Source organism: Capricornis sumatraensis, chromosome 13 (assembly GCF_032405125.1).
Source record: "Capricornis sumatraensis isolate serow.1 chromosome 13, serow.2, whole genome shotgun sequence".
NCBI lineage: Eukaryota > Metazoa > Chordata > Mammalia > Artiodactyla > Bovidae > Capricornis > Capricornis sumatraensis.
In genome coordinates, this window is record NC_091081.1 from 22,271,076 (window position 1) to 22,286,814 (window position 15,739).

Consider the following 15,739-nt stretch of genomic DNA (forward strand, 5'->3'; position numbering starts at 1 on the left):
TTATTGAAATCATTTTATTTTCACTTGATTATCTGGATATGGTTTTTAAAACCGACGAAGACATATATTCACATAATTAACCATTATAACTCTCAATTTATGGAATATATTCAAGATATACAGAAAAAGGTTAAAAAAGTAGATGAAGAATTCATCTATGCAACATTAGAAAAATAAAGCAGGTCAATAATGAAGCTATATGAAATTATTCTTTTCTGTTTTTCAGAATCCAGCTGAGATCATGCTGCCACAAACAGCCCTTTTGCTGCTAATGTCCTTGAACTTGGTTCATGGAGTGTTTTATACTGAGCAATACCAAACACCTACGGGCATAAAAGGCCCACCATCCAACACCAAGACACAGTTCTTCATCCCTTATGCCATAAAGGGTAAAGGTAAACTGAACTATATATCTTGCTGTATTAACTACTGGGTTGTTGCTTTATATAATCTTAACGATCTCTTTAGCAAAATGTTTTTTTAATTTTATTTGGCATTAAATTACCTTCAAACTCCTTAAATAGCCCAAAATGAAAAAGCAGGTCTATTCAAGAACATTCATATCCTTTACACAAGAATAGCAGAAATACCTAAAGAACATTAGGAAATTTTAGGTGTAGAATTTTTTCCCTCAAATGTGTGCTTTTTGCACAAGTAATTCCCACAACCTAGACATATTAATCCAACCAAATTAGTCATGTTTAAATTGTTTTAACTAAATATAACTGTCCATTGTACACAAAAAGAGTAGGTTTATATATCTAAATGCTTACACACATTTCTTTTTACAGTTTATTTTTCTAGCTTACAAATCCATACAAAATTGAGTCTTAGCTATCAAACAACATGAGATTCCCACAAGAGAAATTTAATAGACAAATGAAGTAGCAATTCTCATAATTTTTTTTAATGCATTTTGGTTTAGTTTAGTAGTTAAGTGCACAGACCTAACTGCTTTATGCAACCCTGAGTTAGCTACTTATCTCTCCATGCTTTAGCTCACTTATCTGTAAAACAAGGCACGTATGTCTATTTCAAAGGGCGGTTCTGAGACTTAAATTAGTTAATATGCAAAGTGCTTCAGTTCAATTCAGTCGCTCAGTCGTGTCTGACTCTTTGCGACCCCATGAATCGCAGCACGCCAGGCCTCCCTGTCCATCACCAACTCCCAGAGTTCACTTAAACTCATGTCCATCGAGTCCGTGATGCCATCCAGCCATCTCATCCTCTGGCGTCCCCTTCTCCTCCTGCCCTCAACCCCTCCCAGCATCAGAGTCTTTTCCAATGAGTCAGCTCTTCGCATGAGGTGGCCAGAGTACTTAAGGGTTAGCTATTATTACTACTGCTTCTATTTTCCATACTACTTCCATTAATTCTACTTCTATTATTACTTCTCTCCTCCTCTTCCTCTTCCGAATACTCTAGAACGGGTGCTGTAGCCTTAGGTAAGTTTTAACTCTGTTCTTGAATCTGCTCAGCTTTCTTGACTATTATGAAGGGTACTGATATCATGTATATAAAGTACTAACAAATCCTCAAGCAAGGGCAACTTTTAGGTTCATATTCACCAATTTTATTTAATAGCTATCTGGCACAAACTACCTGCTACATTACTGAATTACACTGAGTAATATGAAATGACTGTAGGACACAAATTTCTTTTCCATAGTATTTTTCCATTATGCTTACATATTTTAACCTATAAAGCTAAGAATAGTTGTCATAAAATTTAAAAATTATGCTTCTGGAGATGACTATTTTTAGCAAACTGAATGTATAGGATTGTCTTTTTAAGAAGAAAGATAAAATTTTAAATGTTTCATGAAAGGTAGCTTAATGATCAGAAATAAATGCCTAAGTACTCAATAGATACCTTTCAATGCTCAAATACAAACACAGTATGAGAAAGAAAACAGTTAGGAAAAGAATTAAATACAAGAAAATCTGATACTTTGCTTGAAGCAACAAATGCAATTTGAAATGCTATGATAAGCAGTAATGAACTATACTCTGTATGATCACAAATTCAGACTTTTTTGTAGCTTACAAGATCATAACAAACAGTTGTGAATTAAAATAAAATGCACCACCACTATTAGAAGTTTAAAATATTTTCTATCTTTTCACCATAATATACTCTATCATTTCGGTTTTTCTTTTATAGAAAAAGTGAAAATATATCTTGTTAACAAATGAAAAATTTAGAAGCCATATTTTAACTATTAAATCCACTTTAGTTTACTTGGTAATACAAAGTAGAAACAAATACATTATTGCTATTGCTAAATCACTTGAGTCGTGTCCAACTCTGTGCAACCCCATAGACGGCAGCCCACCAGGCTCCCCCATCCTGGGATTCTCCAGGCAAGAACACTGGAGTGGGTTGCCATTTCCTTCTCCAATGCATGAAAGAGAAAGGTGAAAGTGAAGTCGCTCAGTCATGTCCGACTTAGCGACCCCATGGACTGCAGCCTACCAGGCTCCTCCATCCATGGGATTTTCCAGGCAAGAGTACTGGAGTGGGGTGCCATTGCCTTCTCCATCTAGCAGCAAATAAATGAAGACAAAAGCCCACAATTTATATAGTGAAACACTGAATTGCTAACAGATATACAAGAAATTCCTGTGCAGTTGCTAGGCACATCTGTTCAAAAAGGTTAAGAGAACTCAGTCAAAACACACTAAATTATGCTGCAGAGGTTTTCATTACTGGTGAGTACACCGGAACCATACTCTGACACAATCAACCACTTTGTGGACATTTAAGAAACTTCTCTCCTGCAACCTACCAGGGTAACATTTTAAGTGACAGAGATCACTGTCTTTGGAGTTTCAGTCTCAAATTAGGCTCAATTCAGTCATTCACAGCAAGACTTGCTTTTCCTCTCTACTTTAACAGTTAGACAGATTTCCAACCAGACCAAGACAATTATTTTTATATAGACATGATCTTTATAAGATTCTGAATCAAACCCCAATTTAATATGATTTGCATTTTAAAAATGTCCTATTTTACTGCAAACCATTAAGAAAGCCTTTATTCATTTATTCTATTTGCAAGGCATTAACACTCGTTCATACAGATATATCACATATGTACAGTAACATCACCAACAATATGTGCTAATATATGGAAATCTTTTCCATAAATTAATTTTTCTCATAGTCTTTTTCCTCATGTCATTTTCTGAAAATCAATGGGTAAATAAAACTACACATTTGTTTGAAAAATGAAATATAACTTCTAATTAGTACAACATATAAAGATACTCAAATGATTTTCCTAGTTCAGTATATGTTTTAATGACTATGCTCTGTATTTTATACTTCATGTATTATCAAATGTTTTCCAAATATCAGGAACATCTCTATCCAAGAGTATACATTAGCAACTACTATTGGCTGACTACTTCTTACATGCCAGTTAATTAATATGAAAGATTTTAAAAATACAGTAATGTACCAGTTAACATTTAAAAGAAATTATACCCATAAAAATATATTTTCAAAGGCAATTTTCAATTCTTTTAATATCAGTTTCATTTTAGTCTTCATTTTGATATTTAAGCCATTGAAGATTTAGTTAAATGGAGTTGAAGCATATTAACATGTTTTATACAAAAGAAGATGGAGCTCAAAAGTCACAGTTCTAAGTCATTTTCAGGGTTTTGACCAAACTACTCAACTACTTTGACATCTACTAAATCTACCATCACTATGAACCATTTTCTGACAGCATAAGAATCTAATATGAATAGTATACACAGATATTCTAACTATATTTCTGAGAATTTATTAAACAGAAAATTAATTTTAAATAAATCCTGGAAGTAGATATTTAAAATCGTAAGTAATTTCATTACCATCTTTGCTAATATAGAAGAATTTCTGAGAAAAAAAGACTTTTATCTAGAGGCATATGATAGTGCTGCCTAAAGACCCTTTGACATGGTGATACTTCCCCAATAGTGTATCCTAAAGCCGGCCATGCTCTGTTACACCCCACCTTTGAATGACTAAAACCAAAACTCTGGACACCTCTTAAAGCACTTATCATATGGACACTTGTTTTATTCTCTTTGGGACTACAGTTCTTACAGGCTGTGTTTTGTACTTTTCTTATACTTACAGTTCAATAATAGATTTCACATTACTGGCACTGAGTAATTTTTTAGTTTAAATTTACTATACTCAAGTATTTAGCTCAAATGAACCCACAGATCTATGAAATCAACAATATCTGCATTAATCAAACAAAATTTTATTTAACCATTTTAATACTATTTTATGTACCTTGCACATTAATTCTCTAATTCCTTATTTCAATTTTAAGTCAATAACAGAGAACATAAGCGCTCATGCTTTGTACTAAGGTCAAAAACAACCAAACGAAAGAAAACCCAAAATCTAAAGTGTTTACAGCAGGGTCATGGCAGATGTAAATTAAAACAGACTGTGTTTCTCCTTTATCTTACAGGATAGCTTTTGTGAAGGAAACTTGTTTTAGTTCTTAACCTGTTCCTTTTTCATTCTGTACTTGCCTTTTTCCTCTTTTCCTATCAAATGCCATTTTTCCCTTTTCCTTTTTCTAGGGAGACGATCTTCCTATAATAAATGTGCTAGTAAGTTTACCTCCAATGCACTCTTATCTAAATGAATGTTTCAATCCCAGCTTATTTTCATGGATCATTAGGACGTAATGAAAGTATGATGGTAGCCACGGTCTTGTGAAACCATCTTCTCTAGCACTATGTTTTAAAACAATATAAATGCCTGAAAACAATATAAAATTGTCTAAAACCATTTAAGACTAGTCTGCCAAAATGGTCTGACTGACACTGCAATAAACACCCTGTCCTCGTTTATACTGTGAGCAGCAGTGGTTCCTTAGCATCACTAAGCCCTTACCCCACGTGTTCTGTGCGTGTCTTTCAGGCGTGTCACTAAGAGGAGAGCAGGGTATCCCCGGTCCACCAGGCCCCGCTGGACCTCGAGGGCACCCAGGCCCGTCAGGACCACCAGGAAAACCCGGCACCGGAAGTCCTGGGCCCCAAGGACAGCCAGGGTTGCCAGGACCACCGGGACCGTCAGCTACTGGGAAGCCAGGTATACCAGGCCTCCCAGGAAAACAAGGGGAGAGAGGACTAAATGGACCAAAAGGAGATATTGGACCAGCTGGTTTACCAGGACCACGGGGCCCACCAGGGCCACCTGGAAGCCCCGGCCCAGCTGGAATTTCTGTTCCAGGAAAACCTGGGCCACAAGGACCTACAGGAGAACCAGGTCCCAGGGGCTTTACCGGAGAAAAGGGTGCACCAGGGGTCCCTGGACTGAATGGACAGAAAGGGGAAACGGGGTATTGTGCTCCTTGCCGCCCAGGTGAGAGGGGCCTCCCAGGTCCTCAGGGTCCCACGGGACCACCTGGCCCTCCTGGAGTGGGGAAAAGAGGTGAAAATGGGTTACCAGGACAGCCAGGCCTCAAAGGTGATCAGGGTGTTCCAGGGGAAAGGGGACCAGCCGGCCCACCAGGCCCCCAAGGCCCTCCTGGGGAACAAGGACCAGAAGGCATTGGAAAGCCAGGAGCCCCTGGAACTCCAGGCCAGCCAGGGATCCCAGGGATGAAAGGTCACCCTGGGGCTCCAGGAACAGCTGGGCTCCCAGGGGCTCCCGGCTTTGGGAAACCAGGCTTGCCAGGCCTGAAGGGACAAAGAGGACCTGTGGGCCTTCCAGGGAGTCCAGGTGCCAAAGGGGAACAAGGCCCAGCAGGTCATCCTGGGGAAGCAGGTCTGCCCGGACCCTCAGGGAATATGGGACCCCAAGGACCAAAAGGCATTCCAGGCAACCCCGGGCTCCCAGGCCCTAAAGGTGAGATGGGGCCAGTGGGGCCTGCAGGAAACCCTGGGGCAAAGGGAGAAAGGGGCTCCTCTGGCTTAGATGGAAAACCAGGGTACCCAGGAGAACCAGGTCTCAATGGTCCCAAGGGTAACCCAGGGTTGCTGGGCCCAAAAGGTGACCCTGGAATCGCAGGATCCCCTGGTCTCCCAGGCCCCGTGGGTCCAGCAGGACCTAAGGGAGTGCCTGGACACAACGGTGAGGCTGGGCCCAGAGGTGTCCCTGGAATACCAGGTACTAGAGGTCCCATTGGGCCACCAGGCATTCCAGGATTCCCTGGATCCAAAGGCGATGCGGGAATTCCAGGGCCTCCTGGCCCAGCTGGCATAGCAGTCAAGGGCCTCAATGGCCCTACTGGGCCACCAGGGCCTCCAGGACCAAGAGGCAATGCTGGGGAGCCTGGCCTCCCAGGGCCCCCAGGGCCCCCAGGCCCTCCAGGCCAAGCAGCCCTGCCTGAGGACTTTGTAAAGGCAGGCCAAAGGTCGTTTGTTAGTGCCAATCAGGGAGTAACAGGAATGCCAGTGTCTGCTTTCACTGTTATCCTCTCCAAAGCTTACCCAGCTATAGGTACTCCTATCCCATTCGATAAGATTTTATATAACAAGCAACAGCATTACGACCCAAGAACTGGAATCTTTACCTGTAAGATTCCAGGGATATATTACTTCTCTTACCACATACATGTGAAAGGGACCCATGCTTGGGTAGGTCTGTATAAGAACGGCACCCCTGTAATGTACACCTATGATGAGTACATCAAGGGCTACCTGGATCAGGCTTCAGGGAGCGCCGTAATCGACCTCACCGAGAACGACCAGGTGTGGCTCCAGCTGCCCAATGCAGGCTCGAATGGGCTGTACTCCTCTGAGTACGTCCACTCCTCTTTCTCAGGATTCTTGGTGGCTCCAATGTGAGCATATTCTCACCAAGCTAACACAAATCTGCTTGAAACGGCATTCCCCAACTCCACCCCATCCCATGAAATGCATATGGAGGTAGGCTGAAAAAATGTGACTCATTTTAGTTTTCCAAAGTACAGGCCTGAGCTCTCAGATACGGTAAACATATGTGAAGATCCTCTTGAGTTTCTAGTCAGCAATCCTAAAACTCCTAAAAGTTTTCTGAGAACTCCTTCAGTATTTAAAATTTTCATCCTGATAAGCTAAAAAAGTGATCGCAAAAAACCCTGAAATGTGATGCGAAATCATGTCAAATTTGATTTCAGAAGTTCAGCATTTCCTTTTAAAAATAAGTCTGTTTCTGACAATTAACAGGAAAATTTCCAGGAAACATTCGGGAGATTTCATATATCTTTATGGGACTTAAATACTTGAATATTCAAATTTAAAAAACACTATATACCCTAAGATCTTTCTGATGGTACATTACTTGAAGGTTTAAGTGGCCCCTTTTGTCAATATCTATTCAAGTATACAGGTGCATATAGACTTTCTACAGCTCTCATAAGAAACCCAAAATATTAATGTTGAAGTTAATCTGAAATGCAAGGTGCTTTAGTCATGATCCTTTTCAAATTTTTCTGTGGATTGCTGAAAGCTTTCTATATACCCTTTAAAACTTGGAAATGGTGTCTAACCTATTTTATTTATTTGACACAAGTGTGATTAATTTGCTTTAATGATAATGTTAATATGATTTTGTGGGTTTACAGAGTATTAGCATATGTACCTTGGGCCTCCCATTCCAGTGAAATTGTAATATCAAGGGTTTCAAAATCTGACTAGAAATGAAAAGATATTTATTTCTGCTCTGTACTGTATTTTAATGTTTCTGTTTAAAACTCATAAGCTGTGCCTCATGAAATGTTTTATCTACTCCTTATTTACAATGCAATAAAATAACATCAATAGATGATTATGTTGAATTTATTTGAAACCAGCAATTTGCTATTCTCAACCACTCTTTTAAGGGTTTTCAACTTACAAAGTTAATAAAAAGTAAAATGATACAGTGGTGGGTAGCTTTTTCAAGGGGCATAGATATACCCTTCTACTGGAGATGGGCATCTCCACACACCCAAGCACTCATTGTTGACTGTGAAAAGCCATCAAACAGAACCACATGTGATCTACAGGGTGAGGGGCTGGGGACTGGAAACAGAAAAGTAAGACAATCACCCAAGTCAGTGATATTCTTCTAGGAAGGAAAGAAGCAGGCAGCAGAGAAACATGTAGTTTGAACAAATATTCTGCAGTTATTCACTGCCTTGACATGTTTTTAGTCCTAATATTTAGGATCATTTTGATGGCTTAATGACATTAAAAAGCAGGCAAGAATTTTTATGCCAATCAAACAGCAACATTTTTATTTTTCTCAGCGAAAAACACTGCCTGTGAGCATCCACCAGTCCAAAGGCTGAATTAGGACAGTCTGGTTCAAGTCACTCAGGTACCATACTATAAAGGCGTCTCTTAATGCCTTAGAAGCAATATTTCTGTGTAACCCAAGCAAACCTGCTGATGGAACCATAAAAGCCTGGGCTTGGGTTGGTGATCTCTGCTCCCATTCTGTGTGAGCTCAACCTGCTTTTAAGCATTACGAACAGAATTTTCACTCTTCCTCTCCGTCTATAATCACTACACTAATGGTTACAGCTGTCACCAATCTCATTTCCAAGTCAAGAAAGACCAAATTCTGGGGTATCCACAAAAGAGTCCTATTGGTAAGCATGTAAAAGACAGCATCGCTTAGAATACTGGCAATGATGGCCATTAAACAGACATGAAGAAAAGCAGCTCTTAGAATATAACCAGTATCAACTTTATATCAATATCTAGGGCCAAATTAAATCCTAATTAAGGTACATAAAAAATAGGTACCTCCTAAGTAATTCATCAGACGCACAGCACTGAACAAACATCTAAAGCCTCTCTCCAAGAAATGGAGGCACAGACACAGAGAACGAACTCATGGACACAGCCGGGGATGGAGAGGGCAGGAGAAGTTGAGAAAGTAGCACAGACAGACATACACTATCATGTGTAGAACAGATGACGAGTGGGAAGCTGCCACATAACACAGAGCTCAGCCTTGCACCCGGTGACAACCTAGAGGGCCGGACGGGGAGGGAGGGAGGCTAATGAGGAAGGGGGATGGATGCACAATCCTGACTGATTCGTGCTGATGTATGGCAGGAAACTACTGCAACACTGTGAAGCAATGATCTTCCAATAAAAAAATAAAAGCAATAGTCTCTCTTCACATTACTTACCTTTAAAAGCTGACACCTTATAATTGTGTTGTATACCAGCAACTATGTCCTTCCAAAAATCAAACGGTTTTTCACCATTGTTCTGCTAAAGGAAAAAAAAAAAACAAATCCAAACGTGACACAAGTAATAATTCTGTTTTTAAGCATAGTAGAAAACACTTGGCAAACAACTATATTACTGCACTGTAAAATAGGGATTCGTGTTTTAGGAAATAGATTAATAAACTTCTCACTTTTCCAGATGGGATCGTAGAAAAATATCTTCCATGAAAATCATGGCTATAGAGATGTATATACATATGACTAAATATTAATGTAACCCATATAACCCAAATAAAATAAAAATTTCCATGCATTATAAAATCTAAACAATATACACTACTTTTAACACATGAACAAACCTACAATGTTATAGCTTAGGAGGTATCAGGATATGTCGCTTCCTGTACCACGGCATCAATGGAGCTAAAAGGCCTGCAGCCTTAAAACTGCAAAAGCTGGTTACTTTACGATTCTGTGCACATTTACCTGAGTTTCAGTAAACAAGAGCATCAAGTCTCTACTGGTGAGATGAAGGAGGTTCCTAATCCAAAATTCAAATCATTTATGCTAAGTATTTTTTTTTAAACCCAGAAAGCAAGTAAACAGGAAAATACACAACCCTATAGCCCCGTGCTTCCTTGGAGATATTAACCAGAGTCCTATATAAAGAAATACTAACTACTCGATAGTATTTAAATTATATCAAACCCAAAATATTTAAAGATCGGTGCATTTGTTACAGTCACTATAAAATGAGAAGCTGACTCCATCCCGTAACAACTTCTACAAGCCAGAACTATGGCTCAACAGAAACTTTCATAAACACATGACTGTAATTCTGATTCAGAAAGAAACCATCATCTAGTCCTATCTGAATGCAGAGTCCCAAAGAATAGCAAGAAGAGATAAGAAAGCCTTCCTCAGCGATCAATGCAAAGAAATAGAGGAAAACAATAGAATGGGAAAGACTAGAGATCTCGTCAAGAAAATCAGAGATACCAAGGAAACATTTCATGCAAAGATGGGCTCAATAAAGGACACAAATAGTATGGACCTAACAGAAGCAGAAGATATCAAGAAGAGGTGGCAAGAATACACAGAAGAACTATATTAAAAAGATCTTCATGCCAGACATCCTAGAATGTGAAGTCAAGTGGCCCTTAGGAAGCATCACTAAGAATAAAGCTAGTGGAGGTGATGGGATTCCAGTTGACCTATTTCAAATGCTAAAAGATGATGCTGTGAAAGTGCTGTACTCAATATGCCAGCAAATATGGAAAACTCAGCAGTGGCCACAAGACTGGAAAAGGTCAGTTTTCATTCCAACCCCAAAGCAAGGCAAATGCCAAAGAAAGCTCAAACTACCACAATTGCACTCATCTCACATGCTAGTAAAGGGATGCTCAAAATTCTCCAAGCCAGGCTTCAGCAATACGTGAACCGTGAACTTCCTGATGTTCAAGCTGGCTTTAGAAAAGGCAGAGGAACCAGAGATCAAATTGCCAACATCTGCTGGATCATTGAAAAAGCAAGAGCATTCCAGAAAAACATCTATTTCTGCTTTATTGACTATACCAAAGCTTTTGACTGTGTGGATCACAATCAACTGTGGAAAATTCTGAAAGAGATGGGAATACCAGACCACCTGACCTGCCTCTTGAGAAATCTGTATGCAGGTCAGGAAGCAACAGTTAGAACTGGACATGGACAACAGACTGGTTCCAAACAGGAAAAGGAGTATGTCAAGGCTGTATATTGTCACCCTGCTTATTTAACTTATATGCAGAGTACATCATGAGAAACGCTGGGCTGGAAGAAGCACAAGCTAGAATCAAGACTTCCGGGAGAAATATCAATAACCTCAGATATGCAGATAATACCACCCTTATGGCAGAAAGCAAAGAAGAACTAAAGAGCCTCTTGATGAAAGTGAAAGAGGAGAGTGAAAAAGTTGGCTTAAAGCTCAACATTCAGAAAACTAAGATCATGGCATCTGGTCCCATTACTTCAAGGCAAATAGATGGGGAAACGATGGAAACAGTGACAGACTTTATTGTTTTGGGCTCCCAAATCACTGCAGATGGTGACTGTAGCCATGAAATTAAAAGACACTTGCTCCTTGAAAGGAAAGTTAGAACCAACCTAGACAGTATATTAAAAAGCAGAGACATTAGTTTGCCAAGAAAGGTCCATCTAGTAAAAGCTGTGACTTTTCCAGTAGTCATGTATGGACATGAGAGTTGAACTATAGAGAAAGCTGAGTGCCAAAGAATTGATGGTTTCCACCTGTGGTGTTGGAGAAGACTTGAGAGTCCCTGGACTGCAAGGAGATCCAACCAGTCCATCCTAAAGGAGATCAGTCCTGGGTGTTCACTGGAAGGACTGATGCTGAAGCTGAAACTCCAATACTTTGGCCACCTGTTTCAAAGAACTGACTCATTTGAAAAGACCCTGATGCTGGGAAAGACTGAAGGTGGGAGGAGAAGGGGATGACAGAGGATGAGATGGTTGGATGGCATCACTGACTCAATAGACTGAGTTTGAGTGAACTCTGGGAGCTGGTGATGGACAGGGAAGCCTGCAGTCCATGGGGTCGCAAAGTCAGACATGACTGAGAGACTGAACTGAGGCCTATCAGAAACATCACTGTCATTTTGAAAGACAATATAGGCAAAAAGGAACGGGATTCTGGCATAAAACCAATTTATGTTCATAGTTCTTAAGCTCTAAGTATAAACTGATATAACCAGAGATCTATTTAATCCTGATACCTAGGACAAAGAAAAAAACTATATAAACTATGCTCAAAATGATCGTTTTTAACATTTCATCCCATTTTTCTGGTTTTATACTATCTACCTATGCTTAAAAAGACACATGGAATTTCTTTACATTTCTTTTATTTTAAAAACTCTGCTAATGAAACCAAGAAGTATTTCTCCACATGCAGGTGTGGTATTTTCTTTTTCTAGACTTTTGCACCCCCTGCTGGAGAACAGGTTTATTATCCTTAGGTATGGTCGTTATTTAATTTTCCAAAAATACTTTGACCAATTTCTCTATGTCTTTCCTTCTTGGTAACCTCTGAAAGGAAGGAAATTGAGTAAAGTCTCAACTTGAAAGACATATATAATTAAGTCCTCAGTGTGCATGTGCGCTTAGTTGCTCAGTCATGTCGGATTCTTTGCGATACCATGGGCTGTAGCCCTCTGTACATGTAGGCTCCTCTGTCCACGGGGATTCTCGAAGCAAGAATTACTGGGGTGGGTTGCCATGCCCTCCTCCAGGGGATCTTCTCAAGCCAGTTCTCCTGCATTGCAGACGGTTTCTTTACCATCTGAGCTACCAGGGAAGCTCAAATTTATGAGCCAAAAAGCTCATAAATTTATTAAGCTCAAAAGCTCCGATTCATGGCCAAATAACATACCATAGTTTCTAAGAAATGAGGCCCCACTCACCTTTGTTAAAGAGTCTACCACTCTGGCACATAGAAGAGCTCCAGGCAGGTCAAAGTAGTTATCATAAAAGTAGTATTTTCCTAAAAAGAACACAATTTTAAACTGGGATCAAATTAATGCCTCATTTATGTCATACGGAAAACTTGGCTAAAAGAGGCTATATTTTGGTTTAGTTACTTAAAGGAGCTTCTATTTCAATTCAGAACCACTCTACTACCCTGTCATCCATTGTCTTTTAAAGAAGGCTTCACTATAATGACTCTATTAATATAAAAAAGTTATAATAAAATATGATATGTATAAGTTAAGCATTTTATTAAAAACATTTTAATGCAAAATTAAAGACTATATCATAAATATGAAATAGATTATGAAAAAGTCACAATCTGTATTATCAGTGTCACTGAACTTCAAAACCATCAACCTAACACTGGATTACCACGAAGTGCATTCACTAATCTGTGCTGGTTGATCCCCTGGAGTCTCACATTCAATCTTTATGCAACTTTAGACAAATTTCAGTGCAATGTAAGAATAGCCAGGGTGAGAAAAGGAACAACAACAAAAAAAATATGTCCTCACATCACGCGATGACACAGTGTGTGCTTATCTTAGAAAAACTTAAAACCAATACAATAAAGTAATTAACCTCCAGTTAAAATAAATTAATTTATATTTTAAAAAAAGAAAAACTTATAAGCACAGCACAGGCACACTCTAGATCTTGGAGAGCAGAGGGTTTGATTTATCCTCCTTGGCCTGAGGCTAGAATTCAAGTTGAGCCCTTCCTTGGCACTGACAGCACTTTTGAATCTGCTGCCCCTGGGCAGAAGACACTTTGGAGGACCCACGTCACATCCCCTTGGTCCACGGCTGACGCCAGCCACAGCTGTGCTGAACGCCACTGTCCTTCCTCAAGCCACACCTGCGTCATTCCCTCTCTCTGGAAGCCTCTAGAGCCCATGTGGCCAGCCTCAATGGACAGGTCAGGAATCAGTGACTGCAGGCCCCAACTTCCTGTCCCTCGGGTTGACAATTCTGGGAAGTGCTCTCTGCGCTTCTCCTCAGAAGTCCTGGTGGAATCCAGGCTGCTTCTCTGTTCTTTCCTTTCACGTCACACGCTCGCTGCTCTCTCGCTCTGGCAGACTGCAAGGAGGAGCGACCTCTTCACTTTGAGCACAAACCTCAGAGTCCTCTGTCCTGAGAACTCCTGGTACAAAGAGGAATCGAGCAGGATCAACAGGTGGAGCCGGATTTCAGTTTAATGTAAGGGAGTACTTTTCAAATTACAATTACTTTTGTGCAGATTATTATAACTGCCCGCCCCCTTCCTCCATTTGTAAGCTATGTATGAGGTCATGGAACATAGCAGCCTTGTGTCTTAGTGTCTACTACGCACAATTTCCAGTATATTGTAGGTACTCAATAAATGCCTGCTGAATGATCCAAAAATTGAATGGATTACAGTCAACCTTGGAACAACACAGGTGTGAACTGCACAAGTCCACTTTTACATGTATTTTTTTCAACACGTAAACAAATACAATAAATACTATAGCAGTTCACGATCTGTGACCCGCAGTAAGTTGAACCCACAGATGCAGAAACTGAGACAGGGAGGAACTCCAATTAGGGAGGGCTGACAATAAAGTTATACTCAAGATTTTCAGCTTCTTGAGGTAAGTGTCCCTAATTCCTGAGTTGCTCAAGAGTTAGCTGTATGTTGGAAAGAAGAAGCGTCACGGTAAATTAAGAGAAAACTCTCTGTAAGGTCCAGATGTTCATCTCTTTAAATGTTACTTACTTAACACCCTCACATCTTCATGCCAAATTATCAAGAATATAAAAGAAATGAAGTCAAGTTCTGTTAATTCACAAACTGGTTGCATAGGTTTCCTTTTCCTCTGTTAAGAATACTAGGGTTGTCATAGTCGTCTTCTTTTTTTTTTTTACTCTTTCCCAGCTAAAATTGTTGGGGGAAACATTTCAGACTAGTTTTCATTCTTAAGAAAGGCTAGGATGTCTTTGTCAGTATGAGGAAAAGCAAGAATTTGGAGAAAAGGGAAAAGACGGCCCACACATCTCTGCCCACCCTGCTATGCTGTCAGACCACATGACACACCAGGGCTGCAGGGACCAGGACAGTGGACACAGATTCCCAAGGCTCACTACCCGCAGTGCATCTAATCTCTTGGTCTATGATACCAAGTGACCTGCCTGAACCAGCCAGCTGGTGTAAGTGGACCTGCCCAGTTCAAACCCATGTTGTTCACCCCTATTTACAACTGCGCACATCTGGACAGATTGCACAGTGGTACCGCCCGCCAATGTAACAGGCACAAGAGACGCAGGTTTGATCCCTAGGTCGGAAAGATGCCCTGCAGTAGGAAATGGCAACCCATTCCAGTAAATTCCATGGACAGAGGAGACTGGTGGGCCACAGCTCACAAGAGTCTAAAAGAGATGGACATGAATAAGCATGCACGCTTGTACACATTCATCTGGAGAGACTACAGGAGTCCTCCTTACCACTTGAATAAAAAGTAACTTCCTAGCATTTAACTTCCTAGCATTGTGAGCTGAGATGTGTGAAAGCATTCTACACCTAACCCCAAGGTGAAATCTGTTTTTCCTATCAGCTTATTTTATTAAAATAACACACACTTCCTGACGTTTTCTTCTCACTATGAAAATACAAACCACCTAAAGACAGCAAATATGACAAACAAAAACACAATAGCAATAAGGAATAACTCCAACCATTTTCCAGTTACTGTATTTTCAAAAGGAAAATAGGTGTATTTCAAAACTGTAGTATGGGAGAAAATGACCAAAAAAACCTAGAACAAATAAAAAACTAACAATTAAGACTTTTAATGAGGTCTATCTGTTTGTAAGTGTTTTAATCATTCTTTATTAATTTATGCACACCTGTTGTCTATAAATAATTTTTGAAAAATATTTTCATGTTTGCTCACGGTAAAACTCTTTAAGGAGAGTGGGGAAAAGTTGTGTAAAATCACTCGCAATAAAGCGGGAGGAGAAACAATGGTAGAAGATATTAGAAATGGCAGTAAAGAAAAGAATTCTAGAAAACAGGAGAGGTGAGGAATAT

At 39.9% G+C, this 15,739-nt stretch overlaps 2 protein-coding genes across 2 annotated transcripts in view; one reads left to right on the forward strand and one right to left on the reverse strand.

Annotated features, from left to right (window-relative positions):
- The window catches only part of NT5DC1 (5'-nucleotidase domain containing 1), a 114,889-nt gene that overhangs the window by 88,289 nt on the left and 10,861 nt on the right, over positions 1-15,739 (reverse strand). The window contains exons 5-6 of the mRNA XM_068985539.1: positions 12,625-12,704; positions 9,125-9,209 (exon numbers count right to left, since the gene is read on the reverse strand). Coding sequence (XP_068841640.1) covers positions 9,125-9,209; positions 12,625-12,704 — 165 coding nt within the window. The remainder of the gene's footprint in view (positions 1-9,124; positions 9,210-12,624; positions 12,705-15,739) is intronic.
- COL10A1 (collagen type X alpha 1 chain) lies at positions 242-6,806 on the forward strand. The gene is made up of 2 exons (XM_068985538.1): positions 242-395; positions 4,936-6,806. Exons 1-2 carry the CDS (start codon positions 242-244, stop codon positions 6,804-6,806), a joined length of 2,025 nt encoding a protein of 674 aa, XP_068841639.1.

Bases quoted from the DNA above. Each gene is read 5' to 3' on its own strand.
- COL10A1 (XM_068985538.1), top strand. From the start codon at position 242: ATGCTGCCACAAACAGCCCTTTTGCTGCTAATGTCCTTGAACTTGGTT. The intron at 396-4,935 runs GTAAACTGAACT...CGTGTCTTTCAG, and splicing joins TTATGCCATAAAGGGTAAAG to GCGTGTCACTAAGAGGAGAG.